Here is a 14295-nt window from a genome sequence, read left to right as displayed (position 1 = left end):
AGTGCCAGACTTGCCCGCCCCCTTCTCGCTCCTCAACCAACTCTATGAATCGGAGGCCGATGAGTGTTTATGTGTGGCTTGTTATTTGGCTTTCTATGAGTGAAGGGCAACGTGTGAGCAACCTGCATGCTGACCACAGCTGCAAAAGTGGCATGCAAAAGATGGCGGGCGGGCGGGCGGGCGGAGCCGTCCGCTTGAAGTATGGTGCTAAGATTGGCCGACACTGATCGCAACAATCTCCGCAACTATCTGAGAGACTTTCCGCACAACACTGGTGGTGGAGGTGGCAATCAGCTCAATCAGTTCTATTTGTGGTCAGCGTGTCGCTATGGGGTGATGATGTTGAAGAAAAATGTTCTCACCTTTGGGCAAACATGTTTCCGTTGTGGCTCAGAATGGAAGATACCGCAGTGTGCTTGTTTCTGAGAAAGAATATCAGCTTTTTTTTATCGTAGATCTGACGCTGACACACAAAACGCACGTGTCATTGAGTCAGTGTGTGACGGCGGGTGGACGCTAACTTTCTGCGTGATGCTAAAGAAACGTTTCACCTGATAAGATTGCAAAGATATTGAAGGAGGGCGAATCTCATGAGGTTTTTCACACTGATGGTGTTTCTGTGGTTCATCTGACAGTTGTTTATGAGCAAGCCACTTGCAAAATTGAGCTGAAATGCTCGTTGTATTGTTACTCGAATGTCTCACTACTCACCCAAAAACATTTCAAAATCAATCCACACTACCTTTATTATACAACTGCGGTCGGTCCCCAATCCCCGGATCATTTGGTAGCGGGCCGCACTTGCGTTTTTGCCGTTTCGTACATATCTGAGTCTGAACGATCTATGATTTTGAGACGGAAGGTCAGTACAGGCCTGACGACCTTCAAACTGTGAAGTAAGCGGCGGTCGGCACGGAGAACTTTGGATCAGACGGTAACGTTGGGCAATTGATGATGCAGCATGTGCGGAGCTACCGGAGAGAAAGAAAAGATAAAGAAAGGTTAGAGGGAAGGGGAAAGAAAAACAAGGTGGCCAAGAGGCTTTTGTAATGGCCGTATGGTGGTGGTGTTGTGCCGTCTCCATGGTGACTGGCACAAAGGCTCATGGTTGGCCATTGATGGCCAATTGTATTCTTCACAGCTCTTTTGTTAATTGTTGTCTGCCCAGCTCCCACTTCCTGCTGGGCCCCAGCACAAAGCAAGAAGCAGGAGGGATTAGGAATGGCACATCAACTATCCCCAAGTGCAATCAGCCGCTCTCTACCTTTTGCAATCTCTCCTTTTTTTCCTCCCTCTCTCTCTGTTCTGCCACCATTGAGCTGCATCCCTTTTTATCTTATCGTCCACGCTCCCGTGACCCATCACATGTTTTTTTTTCCTGGCGGGTCGTTCTTTTAAGTGGGACCCAAAAGACAATTTGCACAGAGGCATCTTTTGAAAATGCATTTTTCCCTGATCGACGTTACTTCTCAAGAATGAATAGGAAACAGCTTTTAAGAATATACCATTTTTGGGGGTCTTGGAACTTGGAACCTTGTCATCTTTTATCTTCCCATCTCAACAAATGCGTCTGAGCGGTCGCTTTTGAAATAAGGCCATAGCTTCTGCGCACACAAATTGCCTGCTCGGTTCCATCAACAAGGTATTGATGGAGTCTGGATGCTGGACTGCTCGGGGGCAATGCTATGTCAAAGCCAAAGGGTAAGCAGAGCTGCAGCACAAGTGTTAGCTAACAAACTTCAAATAACAAAGACATATTTTCCACCCAAAATGTTTTCCCGAATCTTGTCTCCTTTGTCAACAAGAACAAAAACTCATTGCTGAATAAAACTCCTTTTTTTTTTTGGGTTACATTCTTTTGTCAACTCTGTTGATAGCTTACATTGTTTCCTAGTTGTATGATGTGACTGAAAAGTATTTACACTGCCGTACCATCGATACACACGCTTGCGGAAAGTGGAAACAAACCGGTTTAAAGTCTGTCATTCCAAATTGGATGGACGTGAAGTGTCTTGTAATTCTTCTAAAATCTCATGAAATGTTTTAGCAAGAGTGTGGCGGTGTGAAACAGTGGCGGTAAACAGGTTGGGCCAGCGCTCCTCCAGATTTGAAAAAAATCTTATTGAGATGGAATATAAAACTTTCACCGACGGCCGTACAAGGAGGGAGGTAGGTCGGTCGGTCGGTCGGTCGGTCGGTCGGTCGGTCGGTCGGTCGGTAGGTAGGTAGGTAGGTAGGTAGGTAGGTAGGTAGGTAGGTAGGTAGGTAGGTAGGTAGGTAGGTAGGTATTATTACCTGGTAGTAATTTACAATCGCTAGCATTTACAGCTGTTGTTGGTGCAACACAATGATAAGTCAAATTCTACGGAGGCATCTAAACTAAAGTGTAAACGTGAACCGAAGCCACCGATGCTTGATATCGATCCCTCCTTCCAATGTCTCCGCCCCCAATTGGGTTATTCTTCCAAGCCCCTCAATTTGGAGTCGGACTCACTCTCGCCCTTTAAGTGGGAGGTGAGCTGTGGGCGGTCGCGAACTGACTGGCTGGCTGCGAAGCCAGGTTGGCTGGGCTGCGGATGAGAGGAGAGGAGAGCAGAGCAGAGCAGAGGAGGACGGCGCCGCCAACATTTACGCACGTTCCTGCCGTGCCGTGACCGCGGCTTGCGCGCTCGCTCGCTCGCTCGCTCGACACCGAAGACAACTGCACTGACCAACTTGTATGCACAATCAAGCTGACTTCATCAGCTTGCCACCCAACGAATATAGACGAAGAGGAGCTCCACGGAACTTTTGCTTGAGTTTACAACGCACACGGACTGCCTGCCTGCCTGCCTGCCTGCTGAGGGTGAGTGCTCTCTCTCTCTCTCTCTCTCTCTCTCTCTCTCTCTCTCTCTCTCTCTCTCTCTCGCTCTCTCTCTCTCTCTCTCTCTCTCTCTCTCTCCCCCCCCCCCCGATTTAAACAGCAGTTAAAAACATATCAATTAAAATGATCGGCTTAAAATCATAGTCATAATGTATATAATGTCATCTTTGCACGTTTTTTTTTTTTTTTTTTTGCATGACATTCTATTTGAGTTTTGCTTGTGAATTTGGCAGAAATATGAGGCTGACAACTTGACCACCTAGAATTTTGGATGATGATGATCATCATGATGTTGGCAGACGCAAATGAGTTATTTCAAAGTCCACCAAAATCAAGTTGCGTTGAAAAACTTCTGCTTTGTTTCCTTTAGTTTAGTTGAAAAATTATACTTGTCTTATTATACGCGTATCGTGTGTGTGTGTGTTTAATAGATTAATAAACTTTGTTCAGCTTCATATAATCCGCGTATATCACAAGTCCCTGGTTCAGGGGCGTATCAACAAATTCTGTGCCCCTCTTCCAGAAATGTATCGCCCCCCCAACCACTTTTTGGCTTTTTAAAAAGTTTTTTCCCCTAATTTATCAACAACAGCAATGTCATCAGTAATAACTAATATGCAAAGCATGTTGGAAAATAATTTATAATGTTTTTAATAATGTATTTGAATAAATTTCAAATTCAATTATTTCAATTCAAATAACTACTTTTTATTTTATTGTTGTTGGCATCTGTCCATAAATGTCCCAAAAATGGCACAAGTCCATCTAATATTTCTTTAACAGACGAAGCAAATCAGTAATAAATCAATAATGCATTTGTTTTTTTAGATATGTTATCCATGGATCCATCATAATCTGAACCGCTTTACGGTCTCGGCTATACTGGTGCCTAGCCCAGCTGACTCCGGCCGGGCACCCTAAATTGATTAGCAGCCAATTTTAGACATTTTAAATTCCTTTTTTTACATTTTTTTTTAAAATTCTTTCGGAAGCTGTACCAAAATAAATCTAGGGTGTTTTTGCCCTTGTGATACGCCTGTTATTACAGCCAGCTGAGCGCACGCAGCTATTTGTTGACTCATTTCAAAAGTGTATTTCCTAATTTGAACACTCAAGGAACAAGAAGAGCCGCTGTAAAGCTTCCCATTTTCTTCATGTATACCTGGATAGTGGATGCCTGGAGTGCAGTACCTCCATTTTCTCTCTGTGACTCTGCTTCATCATAAATGTCTTGCATTGTGTGTTGTGGTTTAACCGGAGATGTTTCATCATGTTTGCTGTGTTGCCCAAACTAGTCATTGTTTTTGCATCAAAATCACAAAATGCATCTAAAATACTTCTGAACCTGAACAACTACTAAGCACTGCCTCGGCATTTTAGGCATTATGCGTCTATTAAAAAAAAAAAACCCACACATTTAGACAATCCATGTACTTTCACTGATAATGCGCTTCATTGCCTTGAATGACTGGCTCTCAGAAGTATTGACACTTTGCTTTGACAATTTGAGAGCATGAAGCAGTTTTGTCGTAGCTTTTGATATTTCATAATCAATCCGCAAATTGCTGGCGATTGCTTCCTGATGTCTTTCTTTCTTTCTTTCTTTCTTTCTTTCTTTCTTTCTTTCTTTCTTTCTTTCTTTCTTTCTTTCTTTCTTTCTTCACACACAAAATGACCAAAGAAGAGGTAGGTATTTCACCCTTGACCTCTGCCCCCCCCCCCCCCCCCGGTGCATTGTGAAGTTTTGTCTTCTCAGGTGGACGGGTTCAAACTGGTTGAAAGGTAACCGACTAATAGCCCCCCCGCCCCGCCCATACACGCTCATTAATTGCTTGAGTGAAAATACGGGCGAGGGGGTTGTTTGATTGGCGAAAAAAGACGAGGGAATGAAAGAAGATCTGTTTGCGACAAATCTACTGCTCCTCAATGTCATTCACAGGCTAACGCTATTTGCGCTACTTTGAACTGGATGACGAATATACATACAGTAGCGGTAAGAGAGACTAACACTAGCATGCCTGGCTTCATAACGCAACCTACACTTGTGTCAGCACTTACTCAATTGCTGGGCTTCAGTGATGACAAAATAAAAGCGTGACGCAGCGGCTGAATGACGTCGTCATCATCGTGCAAGTGACAAATTTAACCGCACCTTTAAATGGTCAGCCCCAATGAATTCATTGTGTTGTGTTAGAATTTATTGACACTCTTTTCCAAAACTTTGAGCCTGCATGCAGTGTGTGTCCATATATGTATATGTAGTGTATGTACCATTTGCGATACACTGAACACCGCCTTGATGGCAGTAGAGCAGACAAAAGTCTTTTTTTGGTGTTTTTTTTTTTTTTTTTTTTTCCCCCCTCATCTCTCATCCTGACCTCCTATATCCTTTGGACATTGTTCTCTGAATCCTATTGAACCAGGAGTCCACAGAGAACACCACAATAGAGTATAATTGTGTGTCCGTGTGTGCGTGTCTGGCTTAGCACAGTGTGAGGCCGGGCCGGCCGGCCCAGCCAATCAAACAGAACAATGCCTTTTGCGCGGAAACCTTGTGATCTCTTTAAATAAAAGCCTCTGTCGGGCGGGCGGCATTGTCTCTTTGAAAGAATCATAAGGAATGTGGACGTTCCAACTGAAGTGCTTGGCTGAGTGATCAGCACGGTGACATTTGACAACTTGATCTACATTGACTGAAAAAACGTAACGTCAAGCCTTATCTTGGCTTTGCAATCCCATGCAAAAGCAGCCAGTGATTTTGCTCTTTGCATAATTGCTTGTGGGCATGACGGTGTGCAAGTGCGCATGGCCAAAATACAAGCTTCTACAGGACTAAGGTGTGTTTCATGAAACAGTATTGAAAAGAAAACTTTTTTTGGGAACTGTTTGGCGGTTGCAGTTGTTTCTTAATGAAGCTTAACTGCTTTCTCTTCTGACGCACTTCCCATCATGCTCATCACTTCTATTATTTGTATCATAGACATGTCTGTGCACGTTTATGTGCTTTGGAAGCACTCAGTGGCCGTAGCATTAGGTACACCTGCATTCCCTTGATGAGCAGAGATGGGCAATAACGAAATACCCAAATATCGGTATATACTAGAAATGACATTTCTAGCCCATGAGGCTAGTTTAAAAACAAAACACACACAAAAAAACAGTCAACGTGATCGCGTAAATAAGAGCCGCTAATACTAAGACATTGGTTCAACGACTGCAGTTTTTGGAGATTTAAAAATAGCAACTGCAGAAGACTTATAGCGCTTCAAATGTTGCCCAAAACATTTAAAAAAGCCAGACATTCAATTCTTTCAAATACATCAAATATTCCAAATGCGCTGCCGTAAAGAAGACAAAGAACAATAAAATGAACAAGCTCTTTGCGCCTTATAGCTATTGAGTTTGGGCCCATATCCATTTGAATTCTCCATCTCATGAAGCACTTTGTCCCTGTTAATAACGCTTGCAAGTAAAGTCAAATGTTCATCCTAATCGTAAATGTGGGATTGAAGATGACTAACCTATTTCAGTCAATGTGAGTGTGTGGGCACAGCATGCGTGCAAAGCAAAGCAAAGCGTGTGCCATTAAGGTGGTCAGTGAGCAACTTCAGGCATGATCTCTGGCTTATTGGCGCTGGTTAAGAACTGTGCCACAAACTTGTTTGCAGCATATATATATATATATATAGTTATATGAACCCGCACACAAAGACTAATGGTCTCCTGTCGCTTCTCACCGTGGAGATGAACAGGCCCGCCGCAGTTGAATCACCTGTTGTGCTCAAAGGCGTTTCCATAGTAACAGCCTTGGCTCCTTGCCCTGTAAGACCCTCAACAAACACAGACCCCCACCACACTTATTTGGAATGCCATAAAATGCGCACGCGCACACGCACGCACGCACGCACACACACGCACACACACGCACACACACACACACGTGGCTGCTCTTCAGAAGAAAGGGTGAATGTAGTGAGGATATAAAGTGTGCCGGGCTGAAGAAGGGAGCACATTGTGAGAGTCAGGCTTTCTTTGTGTGGGCTACCCTCAAGGAGCCCAGCGTGGAAAGGGTGGGTGGGATGGTTGAGGAGGGGGCGGGGGGGGTGGCGCCTTTTGTAAAGTAAGTTAAAAAAAAAGTGGCCTTCATACACATCCTTTCTTCCCTTTCTCTTTATTGGGAGCGTGTTTTGTCTCCTCTCTCCCTCCCATCTTCCTCCTCAACCCTTCTTCTATAAATGTCTTGCTAGCTATCACAATAGTCGACCTGTTTTATGGACAGTGTGTGTGAATGTGTGTTTGGAGGGGCTTCAGGGAGAGAAAGAACCTATGCCTCCGAAAAAAAGACCAAGTGAGTGATGATGATGATGTCTCAATGATGGAGGAAGGGGCCTATTTTGACTGTACACAGGATACGGTCTCCTTTTCAGAAGAGACATCCAACTTGGCTCTTTTTGACAAAATGTTCCTCTCCTGCATTTGATGGACATATTGACGTAATTAGAATGATTTTTTCTGACGGATACCCGGAAGCTGGGGGATGAGAAGTTTTGAAAAAAGGACGGGCCAAGCAAAGATGGTAGTGGCTTTTCCTCCGTCTCTGGTGTGGACGGACGGACGGATCGACGGACGGACGGACGGACGGATGGACGGGGCCCTCGGCCAAAGGCTCTTGCCTTGGTGTGCTCAACCGTGCCAAGATTGAGCTGAATGATAATGATTGTTATTAGGGTAGGTGGCACCTGGACCCGGCGAGGGAAGTTCCCATCACTAGTTTTTGTTTGATCCAGGCAGATTATCAAGGTTTGATATTTTCTCCATGTACACAAATTGAAATAGTGAGCATCTGTTCTTGATGACTTGATTCTTTGGATTGTCCTCAATGCTTCAGTACCCTTGACATCAAAAGGCCAGGAGAACAGAGGAAGAGGGGGAATGGAAGGGTGAAGAGTGGGAGGCTTTTGTGTCTCCAGCCTGGAGAGCTCATTCTCTAATGAGCCAAGAAGACTGGGCGTGCGGGCGAGCGAGCGAGCGAGCGAGCGAGCTATTTACTCACCATTTTCCAACATCCGTCCGTCCGTCCGTCCATCCATCCATCCCAGCTGACTTCGGGCAGTGACTGTGGACGTTTTTGTCGTTTCACTCCAAAGCAAATTGGTCCAGAAGTCTGCGATGTCGTATGAAAGGCCGAAGCCTATAATTGTGTTTGTTTACTACCACGCGCACCTACCTAGCTACCGCATCAACAGTTAGTTAAATCTGCCACTTGGCTTTCTCTCACTTTCCATTGTGCTTTTCCGCCTCGGGCATTTGAAAGGAGACAATGTCATTCCAACAAGTTGCATGGCTGTGTGCGGAGACGGTCGATGTACAAGAAAGGAAGGGCAACTGCCGGCCGGGATGATTCCCATGGGGGGTGTTGACGTGTTACGACTTGTAACTTGTAAAAGTGTTTCACGAGAGGATGCTTTCAATGCTCCAATCAATGGCTGGATTTTGCTGGTTCCATCCCCAGTTCATCTGAAGCCCAACAACAAGCTTTGTAAAACTTTCAATCTGATACTGTGTATGTTTCCACACCAAGCTGTTTATATTTTATATTTATCAGCGTCACTTCCTTGTGGTGCAAAGGCTTGAAGCCTTAATGACTGCATGTCATTGTTGTGCTTAGTGGATGTGTCTGAGTGAGATGAAAAACAAGTGTTAACTCCAGAGGCCGTCAGCGCCGCAACCATTTGGTGCGCTCGCTGCCACATTGGGATTGGAATTTTGGGGAAAATGGAAGCGCATCCAATTAAAAGCTCGTTTGGCAAAATGTGACAGGGTCCCCCTTTCAGGACTGCCAGACTGCAATGGGCAACATATGAAAGAGTATGCACAACACACAATGTCATATGAAACAATATGAAATCAAGTAGCGTGGAATTCCAATGAATCAATTGAGGGTGTCCCACGCCTACTGGGCAACCAAAGTAAATTGCCAGTCTATATTTCTTGTTTTGCACAATATCACAACTTGATAGCTCATATTGCTAACTGTCCTTTGGCATTCTTGATAAGACAATGCTCCGAGTAGCTTTTAGAAGTCCGCTTTGAAGCTCAACATGAAGCTCTTTTGTGTCAGCCTTCTGCCTGTGCAAAGTGAAAAACAACAAACCATGTTCAATCAAAATGAAAGGTGTAAAATGGCAACTCTATTTATAATGGTGCCAGACGTGTCAAGATCGGGTGGAGCATGGAGCAGGACGACCAAGTGCAGCTTGGACCAGGGTTTATTGGCGAACTCAAAAAAGGCAAACTAACAGACTCGGCAACTGACATGACCTAACAAAACCTAACAACGAGACTGAGCGAAAAAGACGTGAAACAAAACGAACATTATCAATGACAGGAACCAAAAAGACATCATGACATGAACACACAACATAAACGCAACACCGAACAACCGCAACCAATGATCCGACCGGAAGTGAAGGGCAGACAGGGCTTATATACACGACAGGTAACGAGAGGCAGGTGGGAATAATCACACTGATCATGGGCACGCAGGAGGGGAGGGGAGGGGAGGGGCGAGCACACAGACAGAAACCAAGACAACAGACACATAGTGGAGCAGTTGGGGACAAGACGTGACAAAACGCACTGTATACGTATGTCAAGATCAGGTTCCACTCGGGTGTGCTCAGCTGCAGATATCTATCTATCTATCTATCTATCTATCTATCTATCTATCTATCTATCTATCTATCTATCTATCTATCTATCTATCTATCTATCTATCTATCTATCTATCTATCTATCTATCTATCTATCTATCTATCTATCTATCTATCTATCTATCTATCTATCTATCTATCTATCTATCTATCTATCCATCCATCCATCCATCCATCCATCCATCCATCCATCCATCCATCCATCCATCCATCCATCCATCCATCCATCCATCCATCCATCCATCCATCCATCCATCCATCCATCCATCCATCCATCCATCCATCCATCCATCCATCCATCCATCTATCTATCTATGTATGCTCAATGTTTCAAGCCATGTGAAAGTAACCTCGGCTTGCATTGTTGCATTTGAAGGTATTGTTTTACAAATTCACCTTGACACATTCCTGGCTGTCAACAAGTGAAATAGTGCGCATAGCATTGCACAGTCTCCGGATGACACAGGAGCGTGCGAACACCACGTGCGACAGCTCGACTCGTCAGACTTGGTGAAGACCCAGGAATAAGTAGTATCAGCGTGGGACAAAGCACACGCCCTTCATTCACCAAATTGCACAATCAATACATCAGCTTAAGCACAAAAGGCTGACGTGTATTTCTTGGCTAAACATTGTTTTCATCATCAACGCTCTTTACTTAGCGAGAACAATGCTTACAACATGCAGGTGCATCTGTAGTTTGCTCAACCTGCGGCTCTTTTTATTGTTCTGTCAAGCTTTTGTTGCTTGAAAGATTTCATGGTTTAGTTTCAGAACACACACACACATACACACACACAGATATGCTACGCATACTGATACTCAATTTTCACGTTTGGAACAATTACACTCGGTGAAGCGACTTTTTGAAGTAATGCGGCTAACACGATGACAGACAAACAATAAGACGTATGCTAGAATTGCTGAGAGTCCAGTCCATTCTACAATTTGTACAAACATTCCTTTTGTGTGCTTTCAAGAAATGATTGAATAGGCAAGATAGACAAGGGGCTTTTACACCATTAAAAAGTAAAAGTAGCAGCGCACACACACAAAAACACACACATATAGAAGAGATGGCTCTTTGAGGACACATCCCTTTTATTATCATTTATCATTTGTGTGAAAAAAGATTCATTCTGACGAATTTTTTTTTATCTCAAACTTATGCAGCTCTTGGCTTTCAACTCATTTTGAAGTTCTCATCAATAATAGGAAACCACTCAAGAGTAATCGATGTACTATATGTGCTGCTTTAGTTCGTATCATATTGTTGACAAAGAATAGTTAGTGTATATTTATACTAGTCTGAAATGCAGGCGGGCAGGCAGGCAGGCATGCAGGCAGGCAGGCAGGCAGGCGGGCGGGCGGGCGTTCGGGCGGGCGGGCGGGCGGGCGTCTGGGCGGGCGGGCAGGCAGGCAGGCAGGGCAGGGCAGGCGGGCAGGCAGGCAGGCAGGCAGGCAGGCAGACAGACAGATAGCTTTGTTCAACTTCACAATGCTGTTTTGGAGAAGGAGGGGCTCCAATCATCATTGTGTTTCTGCAGAACGCTTTGCATTTTTTGCCGTGTTCCCGAGTCGGTCGGCACATTCCGCTGGCATTGTTATCCGGCCCGTTTCCTACGGCCGGCGGCTTTTGTCTGTCTCTCCCTCATTGTCCTTGCTTCCTTTGTTCCGCAGCTCCAACAATGGCTTTTTTTCTGCCTCTTTATATATATATATCGTGCACTTTTTGCCCTTGTGTGTTCAGTTTGTTTTGTTCTGCTGTCTGCTCTGTTTTTTCTTTCACCCAGTTGCAGAAGTGGCAATTGTAAACGTATGGCCATAAATGGACACACCGGTCGGTCGGTTCAAATGTTCTCACTCAATGTTTGATCGCAAGCCCTGCACTGAGGTGTGTTCTCTTCTCTTTTGCCTCATATCATCACGCAAACAATAGGCTTCCAGTATTCTCGCAACAAAACCGTCAATTAACCCTCAAGCGGGACTTCAGCAGTGAGTTTCCATAAAATAGTGATGCACCTCTAAACACGTACTTGGAGCAGCTGCTCCGTCGCTGGATGTGAAACGGATCTCGAAATGAACACAATGAGCAAAACTTCCCAGATGTGAAATGTATTTGTCAAGATGTTATCAAGGAAAACAAAGCGCATCAATGAATCATAAGGCCATTCAGTCACAAGTGTGACAGTTAATGGTGTGTTATTGTCTGAAAGGAATGGTTGAGCCCAGCCCTCCAGCGCTAGCGCTGCGCCTCCTCTCCGACGTGGACGGCAGCATGACGTGTGTCAAAGTGGAGCAAGAGGAGATTGCCAGAGAAAGCGGGCTTGCCAACACTCAAGCTACTCTCAAGATGTCTCCCTCTCGCGACTGGCTGGGGAATCAGCCTCTGGTGGCCCGTCAGCTTACGCCGCCGCTCTCCTGTTCGCCTTTGGTAAGTAAGCAAGCAAATACGAACTTGAACGCATATTGGCAATTTCATTTTGTAGGCAGAGCAAAATGTTCAATCACGTTTGTATGAAAGTTGTGTTTTTTGGAAGCAACTTGGAGTGTCGCTTTGTGTTATAAAGTCAACAAATTCATTCATGGAACTTAAAACACGGCTGAAAATGGGAAGTGTTGAGCAGGCACAGATTTGCTCCGATTGTTTTACCAAGCAACATTGCACTTACTGTATACACAGCCACTTGTTGCTAGGCAGAATCCTATGTATGTGGAGCGCAATCAGTTGTACACACACACACACACACACACACACACACCCATGCAATACAAATGCCAAATGTCAGTCACACCCACTAGGGCAAGGCCGGAGCTACGTAGATTGCCTTTGTCGGGACGGGAAGTCTGACTAACACACCGGGGAATTTCTTTCAAAACAGCACAAAACGTTTACTTCTATTGAGCAAATTGACTCTGTATTTGTTGAAGATGTGCGCGTGTGGCCTCTTGTCAGGAGGATTCTCCGGGTAAGGAGTTGCCACACATACAAAGCCCGCTGACAGTCAAGATGCAGGATCCGTCAAAAGGACAATCCAAGGAAGGTGGGTCCAAACTCTTTCAAGGTCTTTGGTCCCCACTAAGCAGTTTGAACAGACACAAATCAGTGCACGAGTGATTCTATACAGCTTGTGTCAGTTGTGTGCAGACATGTCTCACCCAGGTCCAGAAAGGTAAATGAGCTCCTGACCCGACCCGACCCGACCTAACCTGTTTTGCTTGAATCAACCAGCAGGAAACCCAGAGTCTCTGGCGGAGAAGGAACTTCAGTTGTTGATGATGATCAACCAGCTGAGTGGACTGAGGGAACAACTCCTGGGTGCCCACTCTGAGCAGAGGAACATGGCTGCCTTGCTTCTGGAAAAACAGCAGCAGCAAATGGAGCTGGCCCGGCAACAGCAAGAACAGGTAGGGATACACTTTGAGCACCTGATCCGGATCCTGATCCTGATCCTGATCCTGATCCTGATCTTGATCCTGCATAGCACATACAATGCCATATGTGTGTTTGAATCACATGGATTGTGTCTCAGATTGCTAAACAACAACAGCAGCTGATCCAGCAGCAGCACAAGATCAACCTTCTTCAGCAGCAGATTCAGGTCAGCTGAATTTTGAAACTTTCCTTCCCATGTTCAAAACTGTTGGTGCATTGGACTCATTGGCCATTTCAACCAGACTTTCCTTCCATTTGTAGTGATTTTTCTTGTGACATTGTAAGTTGAATTTGTCCTCCCTCCCTCCCTCCCTCCCTCCCTGCCCCCAGCAGGTCAACATGCCCTACGTGATGATCCCCGCTTTCCACCCCAACGCCCAGAACCTTTCAGTGCCCTCTGAGCCACAGATAAGCTTGCCGTTGCAGCCCATCCCATGCAAGCCAAGTTAGTCAATGGTGTCTTCATGTTACCAAACATTTCAGATGAAACATGTTGCACTGTACCATATTTAGCCATGATGTGTCACAAAACGCAAATACTCTTTGCTAAATATGCCAATGACACTCTATTTGAATTTGAATCTGTTTCTTTTTTTCCCGTCCATTTAAAACTGTCATTTCTTTTTCAGCTGCAGACTACCCCATGCAGTTGCTGTCCACAGCTGCCAAGAGGAGCGCTGGTTCCTTCCGACAGGTATCAATCATCATGTTCAAATTGCTGCTCTTTCTCTTCATTTCAAAACTACTTTTATTATTTATAGACAGTTTTTTATCATCAGGTAGAAATATCATCATGAATGATTAAAAGTCAGCATTATTATGCTGTGCATCCAGATCGTGTGACTCTACAGCACAGGTGTCAAACTCAAGGCCCGGCCGGGGTCCAGATCCGGCCCTCCACATCATTTGATGTGGCCCGCAAAGACAAATTGTGCATCAAATTCGTGTGTCATGACTAGAGTTGCAAATTGTCTTCACTTTTAATCATATCTTTTTTCTTTCTTTCTTTTTTTTTCTTCTAAACATTTGACCAGTTTTTACTCGTCTGATTTGAAAAGGAGTTATTTGTTTTGAAGCTTTGACTGTATACAATATGAGGTGCTCATACATTGATTTGGGTTGACAGTCATAATGGCCCTCCGAAAGAAGCTATGACTACAATGCGGCCTGGGAAAAAAATGAGTTTGACACCCCTGCTCTACAGGTATAGAAATTGTCCAACACACCACACCCTGTTTTCAAAGGCTGCTGTCTTTTGTTCATTTGCGTTTGTGGGGATGACA

General features: G+C 44.7%; 1 protein-coding gene across 4 annotated transcripts in view; it reads left to right on the top strand.

Annotated features, from left to right (window-relative positions):
• The first annotated feature begins 2242 nt into the window (after positions 1 to 2242).
• sox13 (SRY-box transcription factor 13) overlaps positions 2243 to 14295 on the top strand; it is an 18577-nt gene continuing 6524 nt past the window's right edge. Inside the window, exons 1-7 of one of the 4 annotated variants that reach the window (XM_049734597.2) lie at positions 2243 to 2845; positions 11793 to 12010; positions 12533 to 12620; positions 12809 to 12984; positions 13110 to 13178; positions 13343 to 13457; positions 13642 to 13706. In XM_049734597.2, coding sequence (XP_049590554.1) covers positions 11795 to 12010; positions 12533 to 12620; positions 12809 to 12984; positions 13110 to 13178; positions 13343 to 13457; positions 13642 to 13706 — 729 coding nt within the window. In that variant the 5' untranslated portion in view covers positions 2243 to 2845; positions 11793 to 11794. Of the gene's footprint in view, positions 2846 to 11006; positions 12011 to 12532; positions 12621 to 12808; positions 12985 to 13109; positions 13179 to 13342; positions 13458 to 13641; positions 13707 to 14295 lie in introns of those variants that run through there. The other 3 variants (XM_049734596.2, XM_049734595.2, XM_049734594.2) reach the window with 3 other exon arrangements.

This window comes from Syngnathus scovelli, chromosome 11, assembly GCF_024217435.2.
Source record: "Syngnathus scovelli strain Florida chromosome 11, RoL_Ssco_1.2, whole genome shotgun sequence".
NCBI lineage: Eukaryota > Metazoa > Chordata > Actinopteri > Syngnathiformes > Syngnathidae > Syngnathus > Syngnathus scovelli.
This window is presented reverse-complemented; position numbering and strand designations above follow the sequence as displayed.